Below are 18,327 nucleotides of genomic sequence, written 5' to 3'. Positions count from 1 at the left end.
GGACTCCCCCTTGTCTCAGTCCCATTTTGACAACCGCCGTGCCAATAATGACGACAGTGTGCCTGATTACCAGCCAGGTTTGGGACGTAAACCATGCTCTCCGTCTCCGGCATATTCGCCTTCGTCGCGCCACCGAACTACAGCCGACGTCAGTGGAAGGAGGTCACCAAGTCCACGCCGGGGAAACTGAAGGCGGCGACCTCCGGGGGTGAGGTTGCAGGCCGTCAAGGCGACGAAAAAAAGCCCCCGTTACTTGTACCACTGGACGCCGTAAAGCCGAGAAGTTGTAACACTGACGAAACTGTGACCACAGATTTTACCGTTTCGGTAGACGGACAGCAAGTAACAGCCTTAGTTGACACCGGCGCCGACTTTTCTATCATTAGTGAAAACCTTGCCGTACGCCTCAAAAAAGTGAAGACTACCTGGACGGGACCTCACCTGAGGACAGCAGGCGGCCAGCTGTTGATGCCTGTCGGAAGGTGTACAGCAAGACTCGACATCGGTGGCTCTTCTTTCGTGGCGACGTTCGTCATCCTCACCTCGTGTTGCAAGGACTTGATCATAGGGATGGACTTCTTAAGAGAATATGGTGCCATCATCAACATCCCGGACCGTTCAATTACATTCGGCAACAGCCCTGGTTTAGTTGAGTGTTCAGACGCAATAACCAACACTTTACGTATAATTGATGATGATGTGGTCGTCCCGCCCCGGTCATGTACTCTTGTTTCAGTAGAAGGCGACGAAGCGTTTGATGGCGAAGGCATTGCTAACCAAATTGGCTCGCTGCTATTTAGTCATGGCATTTTGGTCGCACGAGGTATCGTCCGTCTCACTGGTGGACGCACGAATTTGCTTCTGACGAACTTTAGTGCTGAGCGCCGGCACCTTCCGAAGGGCACAGCTATCGCTTCGTACGACAATATTGTAGAAATGCGAGGTAGTTTATGTTTGTCGGTGTAGGACGAAGAGCCTTAGCAAGAACCAGAACCCATTCTCGATGTTGGCACCACTCTGTCAAAGGACGAGCGACAGAGACTTCTTCAGCTGCTAGCCGAATTCCGCGACTGCTTTTCAACGACATCACGAGTTGGTCGAACACCTTTGACAAAGCACCGAATAATTACCGAGGACACGGTGAGACCTATCCACCAGAACACTTATCGCGTAGCTTCAAAAGAACGCGAAGCCATACAACAACAAGTCGCGAAAATGCTTGCTGATGACGTCATTCAGCCGTCGCAGAGCCCCTGGGCATCGCCTGTAGTGCTAGTGAAGAAAAAGGACGGCACCCTGCGTTTTTCCGTGGACTACAGGAAGCTGAATCGGGTGACCAAGAAAGATGTGTACCCGCTCCCACGTATTGATGACTCCCTTAACAGACTTCGGCACGCTCGCTACTTTTCTCCCATGGACCTGAGGAGTGGTTACTGGCAGATCGAGGTACACCCAAGAGACCGAGACAAAACCGCTTTTGTGACCCCAGATGGTTTATACGAATTTAAAGTCTTGCCTTTCGGTTTGTGCTCCGCGCCCGCAACTTTTCAAAGGCTTATGGACACGGTACTTTCGGGATTGAAGTGGAAGACGTGTCTAGTCTATCTGGACGACGTTATAGTGTTTTCGACCACTTTTGACGAGCATCTCAAAAGGCTGGAAGTTTTTTTACGTGCCATACGGTTAGCGGGCCTAACATTGAAACCAGAAAAGTGCTATTTCTGTTTTCACAAACTTCAGTTTCTCGGTCACGTCGTCAGCAACGCAGGCGTCCGGCCCGATCCTGGAAAAATTGCCGCCGTCCCACAGTTCCCAGTACCCTCCAATAAGAAGGCTGTCAGACGCTTCCTAGGCCTTTGTGCCTATTATCGGCGGTTTATCGCAGACTTCGGCCGCATCGCGTCACCACTAACTCGTCTCACAAGAGTTGATGTTGCCTTTGAGTGGAAAGAAGAACAGGAAGCTGCCTTTAATGACCTGCGTCAACGTCTCCAAACGCCCCCTGTGCTCGCCCACTTCGACGAAGAAGCCCCAACGATGCTTCACGCAGACGCTAGCAATATAGGTCTTGGGGCTGTGCTTGTGCAACGGCAAGAGGACACAGAAAGAGTGATCGCCTACGCAAGCCGAACGCTAACACGCGCAGAGGCCAACTATTCAACAACAGAGAAAGAATTCCTCGCCGTAGTATGGGCAGTAATGAAATTTCGCCCGTACTTGTATGGCCGAGACTTCACAGTTATTAGTGACCATCACTCCCTTTGCTGGTTAACTAATCTAAAAGATCCCACCGGCCGATTAGCGCGTTGGAGCCTAAAACTGCAAGAGTTGGACATGACGGTCGTGCACAAGTCAGGCAAGCGACATATGGACGCTGACTGTCTGTCCCGTTCACCCATTGAGTCGGCAACCCTACCCGAGGAGGAGGAAACGGCATTTCTCGGTGTCCTCAACACGACCGCCATTGCGCAGCAACAACGTGACGACACTGAGTTGCTTGGCTTAATTAACTACTTGGAAGGCAGATCTCAGAAGGCGCCAAGAGTTTTCGCAAGAGTATCGTCATCGTTTTGTTTACGGGGCGGAGTACTTTACAAAAGAAACTTTTCGTCGACAGGATCCGCCTATCTGCTCGTCATACCAGCAGCCCTTCGTAGCGAAATACTCAAAGCATGCCACAACGAGGTGACCTCTGGCCATTTGGGTTACATGAAAACGTTGGCCAGAGTACAGCAAAGGTATTACTGGCCGAGACTAACCACAGCCGTGAAGCACCACGTTCGTACCTGTCTCGACTGCCAGCGACGCAAGTCACCACCGACTAAACCAGCTGGCCTACTGCAACCCGTGCAGGTCCCAACAGCTTCATTCTACCAGATAGGCATGAACATTTTGGGCCCACTTCCTATTTCCGCTGCAGGAAACCGATGGGTTATCGTCGCGACGGATTATCTGACCCGTTATGCCGAGACAAAAGCTATTCAGAAAGGTACAGCAGTGGAGGTGGCAAGATTTTTCATCGAAAATATTGTACTGAGGCATGGTGCACCAACCGTCGTGATCACAGACAGAGGAACCACATTTACGGCAGCTCTCTTGGATCACGTCCTGATGCTGAGTGGAACAACGCATCGTAAGACCACATCCTACCACCCACAAAAAAACGGGCTGACGGAGCGTCTGAACAAAACCATTGAAGACATGCTTTCGATGTACGTAGACATTGAACACAAAAATTGGGATGAAATCTTGCCATACATAACGTTTGCGTACAACACGGCCAAGCAAGAAACGACCCGCATGACCCCGTTCAGCCTCGTTCATGGACGAGAAGTACGAACTAGGTTAGATGCGATGCTGCTGCACGAAAGTGACGACATCGACCCAGACGCCAACACGTTTACGGAACGCGCGGAAGAAGCTAGACAACTGGCACGTTTACGGATCCGCCAGCAGCAAGAGTACGATGCAGGCCGCTACAATGCTCACCGCAGAGCAGTTGTCTATCGAACTGGCGACAAAGTATGGATTTGGACACCCGTACGGAAACGAGGACTATCAGAAAAGCTCTTAAGAAGATACTTTGGGCCATACCGAGTGCTGCGACAACTGAGTGACGTCACTTACGAAGTTGTTCCCGACAATTCGTGTAGTACCAATCGTCGCCAGCACCATCCTGAACTCGTTCACGCAGTGCGCATGAAGCATTACGTCAGCGAGTGATTGCGTGAGACTTATCTTTTAACAAAAACTGCATTATTGACTTCGCATCGGGTCGATGCTCTTTGAGAGGGAGGCAAATGACCCGTGTCTACATGTGGACAAAAACGATGATGGGGGATTTAGCGGACACCAGGTAGTGGGCCTCTGGCTTGACGCGAGAACGAAGAAGATCTTGTGGCTCAGCTGTTGAGAACACGCTGCTTTCGCTGCCTCAAGGCGTACTTGTGCTTTGTTCGCGTTGTACTGCGACAATATATTTACAAAATATACAGGGAGAGTCAGAGGCAGCTGCAGCCAAGTTGGAAAAACAGCAGCAACAACAACACGAGCACGGTCGAACACGAGAAGGGTAAAGACCTGGCCAGAAGAATCTACGTCGCACGCGATCGTACGTGCGCGTGACCCCGAGATGTCCCGCGGTTGGGGCGTCGTGAAGCTGTTCAAGTACAGCGGAACGGAGTGTCGCAGGAACTAAGAGTAGTAGCTCTGGTCCTTCTGCGCTTGTGTTGCGTCGGTAAAGAATGCCATCGCGTAGAACGAACAAGTGTAGCGACGGGTCTACATGGGGCAAGCGTAGATTCTGCATGATAGACCACAAGTGGACATCGCTGAGCTGCTCCTTGCGTATGTCAGTGAAAACCGACATGGCGAAGACACAAGGGTCAGAATCATGTGCTGAAAGGTTAGGTGGGTCCGTGGGGTGACGGGATAGACAGTCGGCATCCTGATGCATTCCGCCAGATTTGTATGCCACGTCGAAGCTGTATTCTTGTAGTTTCAAGGCTCAACGGCCAAGTCGTCCTGTTGGATCTTTAAGGGACGACAGCCAGCACAAGGCATGGTGATCTGTAATTACCGAAAAGGTGAGGCCATACAAGTATGGTCAATATTTTCCAACTGCCCAGACTAGTGCGAGGCACTCACGCTCTGTTATAGAAAACTTGCTCTCCGAAGGAGAAAGGAGGCGAGTGGCATAAGCAATGACGCGATCCTGTCCTCGTTGCCACTGGGCGAGAACAGCACCAATTCCATGTCCGCTGGCATCGGTACGAACTTCAGCATGGGCTGACTGGTCGAAATGGGCCAAGATGGGTGGGGAAGTAAGTAATGTTGTAAGGGTGCTGAAGGCAGTCCCTTGATCGGTACCCCAATAAAAAGGCATGTCCTTCTTCAGTAGCTCCGTAAGTGGTCGGGCAATGCCAGCAAAATTCTTCACGAAATGTTGAAAGTAAGAACAAAAGCTGATAAAACTCCGCACATCTTTTGCGGAACGTGGTATGGGAAAATCTTTGACAACTCGAATTTTGTCAGGATCAGGTTGCACGCCTTGGGCACTGACAAGGTGGCCCAGCACAGTGATTTTCCGAAGGCCAAAGCGACATTTGGAAGAGTTGAGCTGAAGTCCTGCTTTCCGGAAAAAATCAAGAACAGCCGTTAGGCGGCTAAGGTGGCTTTCGAATGTAGGTGAAAATACGATGACGTCATCGAGATAGCACAGGCACGTGGTCCATTTGTATCCACGCAGGAGAGAGTCCATCATCCTTTCAAATGTAGCTGGCGCATTACACAATCCGAATGGCATAACCTTGAACTGGAAAAGTCCATCCGGTGTGATGAATGCGGTTTTCTCATGGTCTCGATGATCGACAGAAATCTGCCAGTAGCCTGATCGCAAGTCGATAGATGAAAAGTTGGCAGAACCAAGTAGGCAGTCGAGAGCATCGTCAATCCGCGGCAGTGGATACACGTCTTTACGTTTTACTTTGTTTAAGTGACGGTAGTCTACGCAGAAGCGCCAGCTGCCATCATTCTTTTTGACTAGCACGACCGGTGATGCCCATGGACTGTAGAAAGGTTCGATTACGTCTTTTGTGAGCATTTCTTCAACATCGTGCTGGATAACTTGTCGCTCAGCATTAGACACGCGATAAGGACGTCGTCGAATGGGGCTGGCATCTCCTGTGTTAATCCTATGAGTTACAAAGGATGTCTGACCCAAAGGGTGGTCATCAAAATCAAATATGTCGCGGTAGCATTTCAGCAGGTGCCGGATGTCAGCTGTCTGTGCTGGAAGAAGGTTTGAAGCGATCATCTTGTCGATGGTGGCCTCCACTGCGCTCTTCGAGGATGAAAATGGAGCAGAGGACAAAGAAGATTGAGCAACGAACGCCGAAATGGCAGCATGTATAGAAAAAACGTTTGCCAAAGTCATACCACCTGGGATAATTTGAGCGCACCAGCTGAAGTTTAAGATCGGAAGAGACGCTGTATTTCCCGTGACTGTCAAAAGTGTGTGAGGCACCGCAACATTTTTGGCCAGCAGAACGTCAGCAATAGGTGTCAACGTGTAATCACCATCGGGAACAGGAGGGACAGATCTCAGATTCACGGAAGCAACGGCTTGAGGTGCTAGGCGAACGTGATCTGCAGAACACAGACGGGGTTGAGCTGGTGTTGGGTCGTCATGATAACACGGTAAATCAAGTTGAAGCATGCCGGTTCCACAATCAATGAGGGCAGAGTGGGCGGATAAAAAGTCCATGCCGAGGATAAGTTCGTGGGAACATTTCTCGAGCTCAGCAAATAGCACTGTCGTGGAGCGATCGGCCACACTTATACGCGCGGAGCACATTCCAAGTACAGGAAACGTGCTACCGTCGGCGACCTGGATGAGTGGCACTGTGGGTGGCGTTAAAACTTTCCTAAGGCGGCAACGAAGTTCTGAATTCATCACTGATATGTGAGCCCCTGTGTCTACAAGTGCAGCAACGTGTGTGTCATCTCCTTCAACGTCAATAAGGTTGCGTCGAGTCGGGAGCATGGTCAGAGGATTTGGCGGGCAAGTGGTCGATGCAGCATCACCTCCGGGAGCTGCATCATCTAGTTTTCCCGCGGCAGGTGGTCAGTCGGCAACGTTGGTCGGCGAAATTGGGGCGAGCGAGACGATGGGCGACGGGAGAGCGGTGAACAGGACTGGTGAGCATGCGGAGATGGAGAGTGACGACGATATGGCGGCATAGAAAGAACGTCTTCACTGGTGGCCTGAGGTGACTCCCGGTAAGTTTGAAAGCGTCCATGATCCCTCTCTGGCCGATGGGGGTACCCATAGGATGCCTGATGCCTATACCACCGAGTGTTACAATGGCGGGCCACGTGTCCGATACGGTGGCAGTTGAAACAAATCGGGCGATCATCAACAGTTCTCCACTCGGCTGGATTGCGAGGTCGCGCCGGAAGGTTTTGGCTTTGGGCATAAGAAACAGGGGGTCGATGATGGTTGATCGGCTGAGAGGGAGCTGTAGTGCACTCGGAGGCCAGTCCAGCATTGGAAAGCTCTTGTCGCACAATGGCATGTACCAGTGGCACCATTTGAGGGCTAAAGTCACAGGCATGGGAGCACGTGGACGCAGGAGACAGAGCTTCAAGTTCACGTCTGATGATCTTGGTCACGTGCTCTGCAGTTAACGGCGTCTGTAGCGCAGGCCTGTCTTCGCACGACCAGGTTGCTGCTGTGTTTGGTAGTCGGGTGAAATTATGGGCGATACGTCGACTTTTTGCGGCCTCAAAACGCTGGCACTCCTTCATAATGACATCGACCGTGTTGCAGTCCTTGCACATGAGAAGGTTGAATGCATCATCTGCAATGCCTTTTAATATGTGAGCTACTTTTTCGGTTTCTTCCATTTCGTTGTCCACTTTTCGGCAAAGGGCAAGCACGACCTGTATGTAAGTCACGTATGACTCTGATGAAGTTTGTGCACGAGATGCCAACTCCTTCTTGGCCGCTGCCTTTCTATCCACAGACTTGCCGAAAAGGGCGCGCATCTTTTCTTTGCACGCATCCCACCTTCCAATTTCATCTTCGTGGTTCTCAAACCAGACTTTTGCTGTTCCTTTCAAGTACAACAGGATATTGGCTAACATAGGTGTTTCATCCCAGCGGTAATTCTTACTTGTACGTTCGTACAACGGCAGCCATTCTTCGATGTAGACATCATCCGTGCCACAGAACGTGCCAGGATCTTTTAGCTGCAGAAGGACAACAGTTGTTGTTGTAATCGCCTCGCCGGGAGCCGCTCCCTGGTTCGCCATGGTGGAAAAATCCAAGCATCGGCCACTGCGGAGCTCCGTTATATCGTGTTGTACCCCGCACCTCCACCAAATGTCACGGAGGTGAGAGAATGAATGAAGTAAATATATTTACAAAATATACAGGGAGAGTCAGAGGCAGTTGCAGCCAAGATGGAAGAACAGCAGCAACAACAACACGAGCACGGTCGCTTTCATCGTCTTCATCGTCTATGATGCTCTTTCGTTGCCGATGTCGTGTACCAATATGAAGGGACCAATATAATCCAATGTAGCGTTGACGCGCGTGCACGCTGGGCACATTGACGCAACGTTGGCAATACGCGAGCACTCTACAGGCCCGACGGCAACCGCCGCGAAATGCGACATGCTGCATTTTGCGCTGAATAGTTATCCAGGCAACACTGCGTCTCCCTCTTTTCATGACGGGCGAATGCCAGACGTGCCGAAACGCGCATGCGTCAAAGCAACGCCGCGCAGCACGCACCTGGGAGTATACGGCAGGACCGTCGCATTACGGCGGCGTTGCCACGCCGCCGTAATGCGACGAAATGAATGCCGGCTTGCACGCGCACCACGTCTCCTCGAAATGTATTCGCGCCTCGACTGTGGCACACAGTCATGTTTTCACATGTGAAGCATATTATGATTATCACGTTTGCACCAGTCAGATACCTTCGTCATCCATTGACGTCACGTATTACCAAATTTGGCGTACTTGAAGCTAGCTAAACGGCCGCGAGAGCATCATTTATGTGGCATGTAGTCATGTTGTTACATGACTAGCATGTCATGATTATCATGTCTGGATGTGTCATTTACCTTTGTCGTCCGGTCGCGTCACAAAATACCGAGTTTGGTACAAGTCAAGTTAGCGAAACAGCCGCGAGCACATCATGAGCGTAGCATGCAGCGACACGCATCTAAGATATATCATGTTTGCACCAGTATTACACCTTCGTCATAAATCCAAGTCCCGTAATACCAAATTTGGTATATGTTACGCTAGCGAAACAGCCGTGAGCGCATCATGAGCGTGACATGTAGTCTTGCGTTACATGACACGCTTGTCATGATTTTCATGTTAGGGTCTGTCGCTTGTGTTCACCTTGCAATTATGCCATACCTTACGAGTTTTGCAACATGCTATGTGGACGAAATCACCGAAAGTGCTGCAGGACCATGAAATGTAAATCATGACGTTCATGACACATGCCATGATTTTCGTGTTATGACTAGTCAAATATGTTCTTTATACATTCATATTATGCCATACGAAGTTTGGTATGAATACCATTAATGAAATGGACAGGAGAGCTAAAGGTCTCAGGTGGCTAGATAGATAGATAGATAGATAGATAGATAGATAGATAGATAGATAGATAGATAGATAGATAGATAGATTCGCTCAAAGTCACCGAAGTTAGCAAAGAAATGCTTTGAATTTAAAGGGCGTCGCATGTGTGCAGTGGTGCGCTCTCTCCCTCTGTGGCCGCGTAGCATTCACCGCATCAAACGCCTGACAGTCACACCGGCACCATCACAGTCACGAGTTGAACTCGGGCCTTCTCAGAATGAACGAGTTTGTATCCGGGTTTACGCGTCGATGAGTTTTATGATGAGGCGAATATCGAGCCCCCCACCCCCACTCCTTTTGCTCTTGCGGAGGAGCAGTGCTCGCGCCGCAACACCCGCGTGTGCACTCTTCATCTACCAGCTGAATGTAAGAACAGCGCAACCTAGAAGTAGTTACTTCGTAACTACGAAAGCGAAAAAGCAAGGACAAAAAAGAGCGCTGGCTTTCAACAGCGCTCTTTTCTGTCATTGTTTTTTTCGCTTCCGTAGTTATAAAGTTACTACTCCTAGTTTGCGCCGTTCCTATATTCAGTTATTTCCGACCAACTTGCCCAAGTTTCCACGCTTCATAACTTCATCTACCAGCTTTATCGTTCAGACAATGCACACACGCATGCAGAAGTAAAGGTTATAGGGAGGTTTAGAACAGCTAGCCCTAGCGGTGCTGTCACTGCCACTGCGCATGCGTCATAACGCGAGCCACCATTCGCGGTTGCGGCCCACGCGCAGAAACTCCAATATAGCGTGCGGCGATCACGGCCCGCGAGGCCCGCAAAGAGCTGTGTGTATCTCCAGTAAATTTAGGTTTGCGGTAGGGGCGAAAGTCCTACAGTTTGCCCTAGGGTAAGCAAACGCTATTCTAAAGCCCATACGGCGCCTGCAACTAAAGTAACGCCCACAACACCTGCGCACGTTATGCTAAACCTCCCTATGTCTTGTATTGAATTTCACCACGCTCACGACATATCTAGTCACAGCCGCGTTGCCGACAAGATGCGAGTGCCCCTGATGACCACCTGCTCTTGTATTTATCCGCAATACTTGATAGAAACGAAACGAGCAGCACCAGAGGGCTGCGTGTGCAGCCTTGCCGACTTCGAGAGTAGAAATTTTCATGCTACAGGTGGAATGACAGAACCTGTGCGAAAGAGGATAGACGCCCATAGAGTTTCCTAAAATTAACTAGAGGGGACTCTGTCACTGCGATCGTTCAGCGACCATGGGTATCATGGGTAATACACACATTTGCCTATACTCTTCGTACTTGCGGGTGGCGGATCGTACATGCGGCTTCATTTATTCCTGTGTTTCGGTTTTGTTTTGAAAGAAAAATTCAACCCTTTTGAACTTCGTGATTCAATTGGGAAAGGCAAGTCTAAAGGAATAAGGTAGTGAAGCGCAACCACTGAACATTTGGTGATTTTTGTTTCGTGAAAAAACAGCTCCAAGCCTCACGAACACACAGGTAGCCAAAAGCAGGCCAGAAGTACGAAGATTAGACAAATGTTTGTACTACCCGTCATCTTCATGCTCACTGAAGCGCCGTGCGTTGCAGCTCTCATAGACACTAACGGCTGAGTTCCCTCTAGTGCATATTGGGAAACTATATGCATACGCCCACGAACACGCCTGTGGGAGCAGCGTGTTGAGCTGGCAAAAATACAGCACGACAATCACGCTGACGTCGCGGCACTGCTAAAATGTTGAGTGAATGGTGGGCGGCGCTGAAATGCTTGCACGCGGTGTTTCTTTAATAACCGCCGCAAATGTCCTACGTGTGTTTCCAACGCCATGCGCGTCCGTATAGCCATTTTTATCAACGCTGCTATGACGCGCTTCACACTGTCTTCATGCTACGGCCACCGCACTCGGAGCCAACTCGGCTGCCCGAGAGGCTCGGGCCATCCTGCGCTGCACCCAAGATCACCTGTTACGTGACGCCTAACAGGCAGAAAAACAGTGTTCCACACACACCGCCATCACTGCTGCCAGCGCTGACTAACGCTCCCACGTTTAGTGCACATGCATACCCCGTAAAGTTGATGGGAAGATAGCCGCCATGGTAGCTCCGTTGGTGGAGCATCGGTCGCGTTATTCAAAGGCGCAGGCATGGTCCCATCTGACATAGAGTTACCTTTTAACCCACGTTCTCTTCAATTTTACATTACAACTACTTCTAGTAACAGCCCTGTACTTTCCTTGGCATGATTGTCGGCAAGATCTCACTAGTATTGCATTTGCAGGGCTTCTTTTACTGCACAAACAGTACCTCCGCGCAGTTGTTGTTTGGAAGAATATATAACAGGAAATACCTGAACTTAACGTAGGTGCAAAAATTGTTAAAAATTATGTATATGTGTCCTTCAAGCGCAGCATTGCTTCAACCACGCTCCCCGTTTTACCTTACTTTTCTCTAGGTGGTTCAGGTCAAGCGTAATAATTAGACTAAACATTGTGTCAAACTATGTAACGTAGTTGTACACCATACTTGTCATATTTCTTTATGAAGTTTTCTGAATGGGAAATTGAGCTAACTTATTGCCCTAGTTTCCATTGTACTAGACGCTTCATTTCTAACACGCACCACGGAAAACCGCTATTTAGTTTGACTAAATATTTTTTGTATCACAAAGTCACCCTTCTGCAATTGCCCAAGCATTTTTTTTGAAGTTATTACTCAGCAGCAGAACGTGCTGAAAACGGCATTCTAATCATTTATGCGATACACCTCATTGGTCACTGACCTGCTTGATTGAGGGAAAAAAGTAGCCACAGAAGCATCGAAAAAAATTTTCTGCCTATTGCTATATCCATGAAATAAGTAGTGTTCTCGTTTTCAGAACTTGGCACGCCATCACACAAAGGTCACCTCCCTGGCGGAAACAAAATATGCATCGAATTCAAACGATACTGCAGAAGCTAGGCTGGCAGCAAGTCTCATGTTTACTCAGAAAGGTTGGCTTTGATCATCTAAGTACCGTTCAGGACCTTTGATACCTAAGTACATAGAAACTGGGGTCAACTTCTTAGAAAGAAATGTATAATTATTAAATTTATGAAATGTTCGAGTTGCCTTGCGGAGTCATGCAAACCCGAGAGTTTTTCAAAAATGTTCTGTCTTTAATGGATGACTATGAATGTTACGGCTTTCAAAAAAAGTGGCTTGAGGTCATAAAAAAAGCTAGTAGCGATGTATTTTGGCTTTCGGACTAAGCAATTGTGATGTAATGAAATTAAGAGATAGTAATTTTAATAAAAAGCAACTGCAGAGCAATTTGGTGAGTGCATATTTATGTTGAAATATTATTCCTAATGCACCTCATTAAGTCCATAATATTCTGGTGGTGACAAGGATAACTAGGTTGGGCAAGTGATAGAGGACGAAGTGATAAAAGTTACATAAAGGACAGCTGGCCCGCAGCAAGTTCGTTGTCTTTTTGTCTCATTCCTTTACGATGGCACAGTCGGTGAAAATGAAGCCTTAAAGTGGACACCACCATTTTACAGTACGTATTCTTACGTTAAAATATTTAAAAATTATATAAGACAACGTGTGCTATTTTTTTTTTCAAAATCTGAGTTGCAGCAGCCGCAGAGCCGGCTAGCTTGTATAAGCTTGGCTTACAATAAAGACACCATGTTGTGCCTTACGGGATCGCCTCAAAACACTGTCAAATTTTGTTATGCATCACGTCACTCTCATGGAGATGGTCTGTTACAGATTTACACGACCGACTCACAGAAGAGTAGTACACTTCCTTGATTTGCTATAAACCTATTTAAAGATACTCGGCAGAATCCACGTAACTTTTGAATTTACGTTATGTGAAGCATGCGCAGAGAAGGGGACCTTGTGGTAATGATTTTATTACGCAAAACGTTACTAAATGATGCAAATTTTTGTAAGATTGTTTATATGTTGAACAGTCGCCGATGGTTATATAACCAGTTGTGTGTACTTACTTGCGCAATGATACCAACACGAACATGAGTATTAACAGCAGCAGACGCGGTAAGCTCATTTATAGTGCTGGTGCTCGCGAGGATGTTAACGCTGGACACTAATAGATAAATCAACTTCAGCAGATGACACCTATATCTACAGTTGACGTCAACTCGACGTGACGGCCGTATCATAAGAGTGCATTTGTAATGTTTATAAAACTGCGTGGCCAGCCCTGAAACCACAATAGACGCGTGAAGAATATTAAGGTTTCTTTGAAGAAGTAGTTCTGATACCTGGCGTGTCTCTGTGGTAGAACGCCTGAATGCCACGTAAAATGGTAGGGTTCATTTTTAGCTGGCATCCTGATATTATTCATTGCATTCGGCACGTCAACGCAGCCGATGTGAGCTTTTTCTTAACGTTAAAGCGTTAAAATAATTTTGTGTGCTATCGCCGTTCCTGGGTAAGTAAGTGTCAATAACCTGTGGCACATACCCGCATACCAGTGGCACATACCTTCTCGAGGGTATGTGTCGCATTCTGGCGCCAAGTGTTTGACGGCGTGCGCGACGGGAATGTGCTATTATTCCTGTATTCACCAGTGCGTCATAATCGTGAAACTATATTACGTCTCGTACTAATTTTCGTTCATGCCAAGTGAAGTGGGTTTTGACTAGAGCACCTAGACTTAAGCGGCTGAATAGATATATATATATAGACAGATAGACACTACAAGTGCTTGCAGTACCCAAAAAATGCTTTGCATTTATTGTCGTCAGAATTTTATTTTCCCTGTAAAATGTATTCTGCGTAGTGACTACCACAAAGCACTAAAATACTTTCACCACACGCCTTGGTCTTGTGTGCGAGCTTTATGAACTGACGTAGAAATCTGTTCTCGAGCCATTGTTTCAGCTCGAGTGTGAACTGGTCTTTTTTTTTAAGGCTGGAACTGATTTTCTTAGCGCAAGTGGGGGCGTTTTGTGTCCATACCTCGAATTCAAAAAAAATGATTATGAAAGGAAACTGCGGAGGGGGGTTTGTGGGTGGGGGAGAAGCTGCCATGAGGAATTGTGTGTGTCAAGGGGAAGAGTTAAGGTATAACACAGAATTAAGGTATAACACACTAGGGCTGAGGAAATCAGTTAAAGCCGTAAAAAACACAAGCTCTTTGTCAGAACGTTGATTCAAGCAAACAACTCCTCTTTACAGATGTTTCAGCGTACGTTTTCGTTTTTCAATAAATGTAATTTTTTCATAACATGTGCTACAACGTGCAAAACAAGAAAAGAGTGCTGCAATGTCATGTCACATATGGCGCGTGTCATTGGTTGAAGGCAATCGTTCGATTTAGTGCGGCGACGTACGCTAGGGGGAGCGTTGTAATAAAATCCGTTCGCTGTTGGCGCGCGCTCGGAGTCGCCGGATGGATAAGGCTGCACAGCGGAGAGAGCGCAAAGTGGCAGCAGCGCGCGCTCGCAGACAGAATCCCGATGTGCGAGCGCGCGAGGCAAGCCATCCATCGTCTAAGAACAAATAAAAGTTGATTTGTGTATATACACACACAGCGTTTCTCACGTCTTTACATGATGATCGACTGGGCGAATTACACGGAAGATTCACAGTTTACCGATGAATCCCTCCGGAGCTTCGCCCATTCATCATCATTCACCCCGTGAATATGCCGTAATTTTTCAAGTTTCAAGAAAGTAAAACACTGACATTAGAAGTCTTATCTGCTTTCTTAAGCTGATGTGAAAGTCGGAAAACGCAAGCCATGACTACATTTACTGGGCTGATCACCTGGCTCTGTCTCTTTAACCAGATAGGATTTTCCCTTCTGAATTAGTGTTCACTTATTAATCAAGAACCTACGCCAATGTTGCTGCTACGGCATACTGGAAGTAGAATATACAATTTAATATGAAATCGGGCATCATGGAATTGTAAAACGACACTAACAAGGTAATATTGAAGGATTTTTCGCAGGTAGAGATTGAAATAGCCACTCAGTTTTTTCATGCTTGTCTTCTCTCTAGTTCAGCTTTTAGAAGCACATTTATATGCATCAATCTCCACGAAGCGCATGCACAGTTTCATTATTATCCATTAAGGATCCTTTTTTTTTTCAGACAACGTCAACTTTTTTGTACGCTGGCTCGGAACACGGTTTGTAGTCACAAACATGTTGATGAGGACTGATGTGCCCAAGACAGGGGCAGAAAAATCAATGTAAACAGACGAAGCGCAAACTAGCCACAGTTTATTAGCAATAAATGTGACCTGATTTGTACCAACGTCTAAAACTCATTGCGCATTACGAAGAAAAGCAAGGACAAACAGCACACACGTGTTGCTCTAGTGAGATATACAATTTCTTCAGCTGGTACAGGGATAGATGACATACCGATGCATTTAGGTGTGAGACATGATGTATTGTGAGCTTCCATGATTAGGTGTGTTGCTCACTTAGGTTCTTTGCGATTACAATTTTCAGATTCAGCTGAAATTCAGCTTGGGCGTTTCGGTACGACGTAGTGAAAAAACAAACAGCTCGAAAAACGAGACACTGGACAAAGAAGTACTCATAAAGAGCACTGTGAACGGTGAAACAATTGAAAGGGCCCAATCAGCTAAAGTGGTTGCTTGGGTTGCAAATAAATGTAGCTAAAGTGGTTGCTTGGGCATATTTGCACTACATAGTGAAGAAAGAAATAGCGCAAAAAAAAACGAGAGTTCAAACGAAGAAGTATACATCAAGGGTGCTCTGTATGTGTAGTTCTTCGTCAGGTCTCTAGTTTTTTCACGCTTTTTTTTTTCTATATCAAATTCAGGTTTGCAACGAAATCAGGTGTCCCTGGTTTTTTTTTGTACATATAAGCCCCACCAAGCTGAATGGCCAAGAAGCACAAGCTGGAACCCTCCTTGAAACTGAAAACATCCACATTTTCTCCGCAAATCTGAATACAAAGCCAGCCCACATTTGCGAAAACGATCTTCGACTTACATGGCATTGCTGCAAGACTTGTGGCCGTTGCAACACATGTCGAGGACGCCGCACCGACAGCACTCATTGCCTGATGGATCGAAGACGGCTGGCAGACATTTTCACAAATTTCCTTGAGTGACTGCGGGACTCTTCGAGCGTATTGGCAATTACAGATCGGCTGCTGTATCTCCGCGGCCAATTCATCCGTCTGTACATATAAAAAGGTGCACATTCCTAAAAAATATATTAGGCATGTCACAGTATAGGCCACATTACTAAAATAATTTCAGAAAATGAAGCGCTACAAATGAGCCAGCAAAAACAACTCAATGTTATGAGCTTTAAGTTGTGACATTGCAGTGTTTAAACCGACATTTAAGTTGTCTTGTCATAAACAGTGCCACCATCTTTCACTTTAGAATATCAATATAATAAAAAGATACCTAGAAAAATAAACGTATTCACTTGAGGAGATATCTGAAAAGGACATGAGCATTTCCAAATTAAAGTAGGATCATCTGATCTTAAAAACAGGTAAACAATATTTCATTAATCGCAAATAATTCACAAGAACACTGAACAAATTGGAGTACTTGCACGTTACTTTAGCAATTGTTGAACAGCGCTAGACACAGTTTTAGGACAAAAACTACACTTATCTGCGCATCTGCTGGCACTTCGGCAACGTAATGAGTAGCACTAGTTCTTAAGCTAAAAACCCTAAACAGTTACTTGATGTCAATGTCGTGAAGGCAAAAGATAAAGAAGGATGAACGAATTGTTATGATGTCTGCTTAAAATATGCGGAGAAATAAGCACTTTTTGTTGGAGTAGTTGGTGCATATTTAACGAAAGGAATAAGGCGCAAACGAGACGGACACAACAAAGGACACAAGAAGGCATAAAATCAGTTGTAGTAGGCGTTCGTTTATGTCCCTTCTTGAGTATGTCTCATTTACGCCTTATTCCTTTACTTAAACTGGTATGCAGAGACTGATATTAACGGTTCTGAAGGCAAAGCCTCAGACGCCTTACGCAATACAAAATGCGACCATAGGTGCAAAAACGAAAGATGCAAAAAATGATTATTATGTCATCATGGCACTTAATGATGTCATAGTAGCGACCCAGTACGCGAAAAATTTGTGCCGTCATCAGTAGGCCTTCATGACCTCATTGTGATGGCACAGAAGGTGACGTTCCTTCATGACGTCATGTTATGATACCATCAATTGGTCAGAGGTGGATGAATTCCAGAGTGATTGCGAAATCACATGAGTTCAGAAATACTTAGGCGTTAAAATAAAACTGTGTGAATTTTTATCCTTTCAAACGGGGAGCCATGGCGTACAGTGAAAAAGACGGGGTGTGAAAAGGGGCACATTTCAGGGGAATGCGTGGCAGAACGAGGGCTGCATTAAGGATAGCTGAAAAAGTGCAATGGTTTTCGTGCCGTACCTGAGTAGAAGCTTCTGCAGTGCGTGACCGAGAGCAAGGACACTTGATTGTAATCTGGACGTGCATATTGTCGTGCTGGTGGCCACTGCAGGAGATCACTGACACAGCCGACGGAGGCAGAGGCTTGGAACTCGGATCGCCAGCCGCACCGTAGTCAGCCTGTGGTGGGTTGGCCGGCGTGGGTTCCCCAGAGTCGCGGGCATCACTGATGGACACCAGGCGTTGCGTCAGTTCACCCATTAGGCGCTCGTGAGTGGCGGCAGTGTCCGGAACCTGACTATAACTCATGGTACAAGGGCTGACGCACAAGCTGGTCGCTTTGTATTGTAACTCCTTTAGAGTCTTGCACAAGCCTGGTGCTAAGATGAATCAGGTGCTCATCAGCGGGTTTCAGCTGCCTGATTTCACATGAAAAAGGTAACACAAAGTACGATTACTACTGCTGAGTTTCACCATACAAATCTTACAGATGTATTGTCTTTAGTCGCATTCAAGTCAGTTTCCGCATACATATTAAATGCAAAGCATTTCTTCGTGTTGTACAAGCAGTTTCCACATCTATCTATCTATCTATCTATCTATCTATCTATCTATCTATCTATCTATCTATCTATCTATCTATCTATCTATCTATCTATCTATCTATCTATCTATCTATCTATCTATCTATCTATCTATCTATCTATCTATCTGTCTATCTATCTATCTATGTAGCTATCTATCTATGTATCTATCTATCTATCTATCTATCTATCTATCCATCCAT

At 46.8% G+C, this 18,327-nt stretch overlaps 1 protein-coding gene across 1 annotated transcript in view; it reads right to left on the bottom strand.

Moving 5' to 3' along the window:
• The window catches only part of LOC142814057 (uncharacterized), a 37,468-nt gene extending 19,519 nt beyond the window's left edge, over positions 1–17,949 (bottom strand). Inside the window, exons 1-2 of the mRNA XM_075892001.1 lie at positions 17,562–17,949; positions 16,122–16,311 (exon numbers count right to left, since the gene is read on the bottom strand). Coding sequence (XP_075748116.1) covers positions 16,122–16,311; positions 17,562–17,849 — 478 coding nt within the window. The 5' untranslated portion in view covers positions 17,850–17,949. The remainder of the gene's footprint in view (positions 1–16,121; positions 16,312–17,561) is intronic.
• Between the last annotated feature and the right edge of the window lie 378 nt (positions 17,950–18,327).

The sequence above is a fragment of the Rhipicephalus microplus genome, chromosome 4 (assembly GCF_043290135.1).
Source record: "Rhipicephalus microplus isolate Deutch F79 chromosome 4, USDA_Rmic, whole genome shotgun sequence".
Taxonomy (NCBI): Eukaryota; Metazoa; Arthropoda; class Arachnida; order Ixodida; family Ixodidae; genus Rhipicephalus; species Rhipicephalus microplus.
The sequence above is the reverse complement of the archived record's forward strand: the minus strand, read 5'-3'. Positions and strand labels throughout refer to the sequence as shown.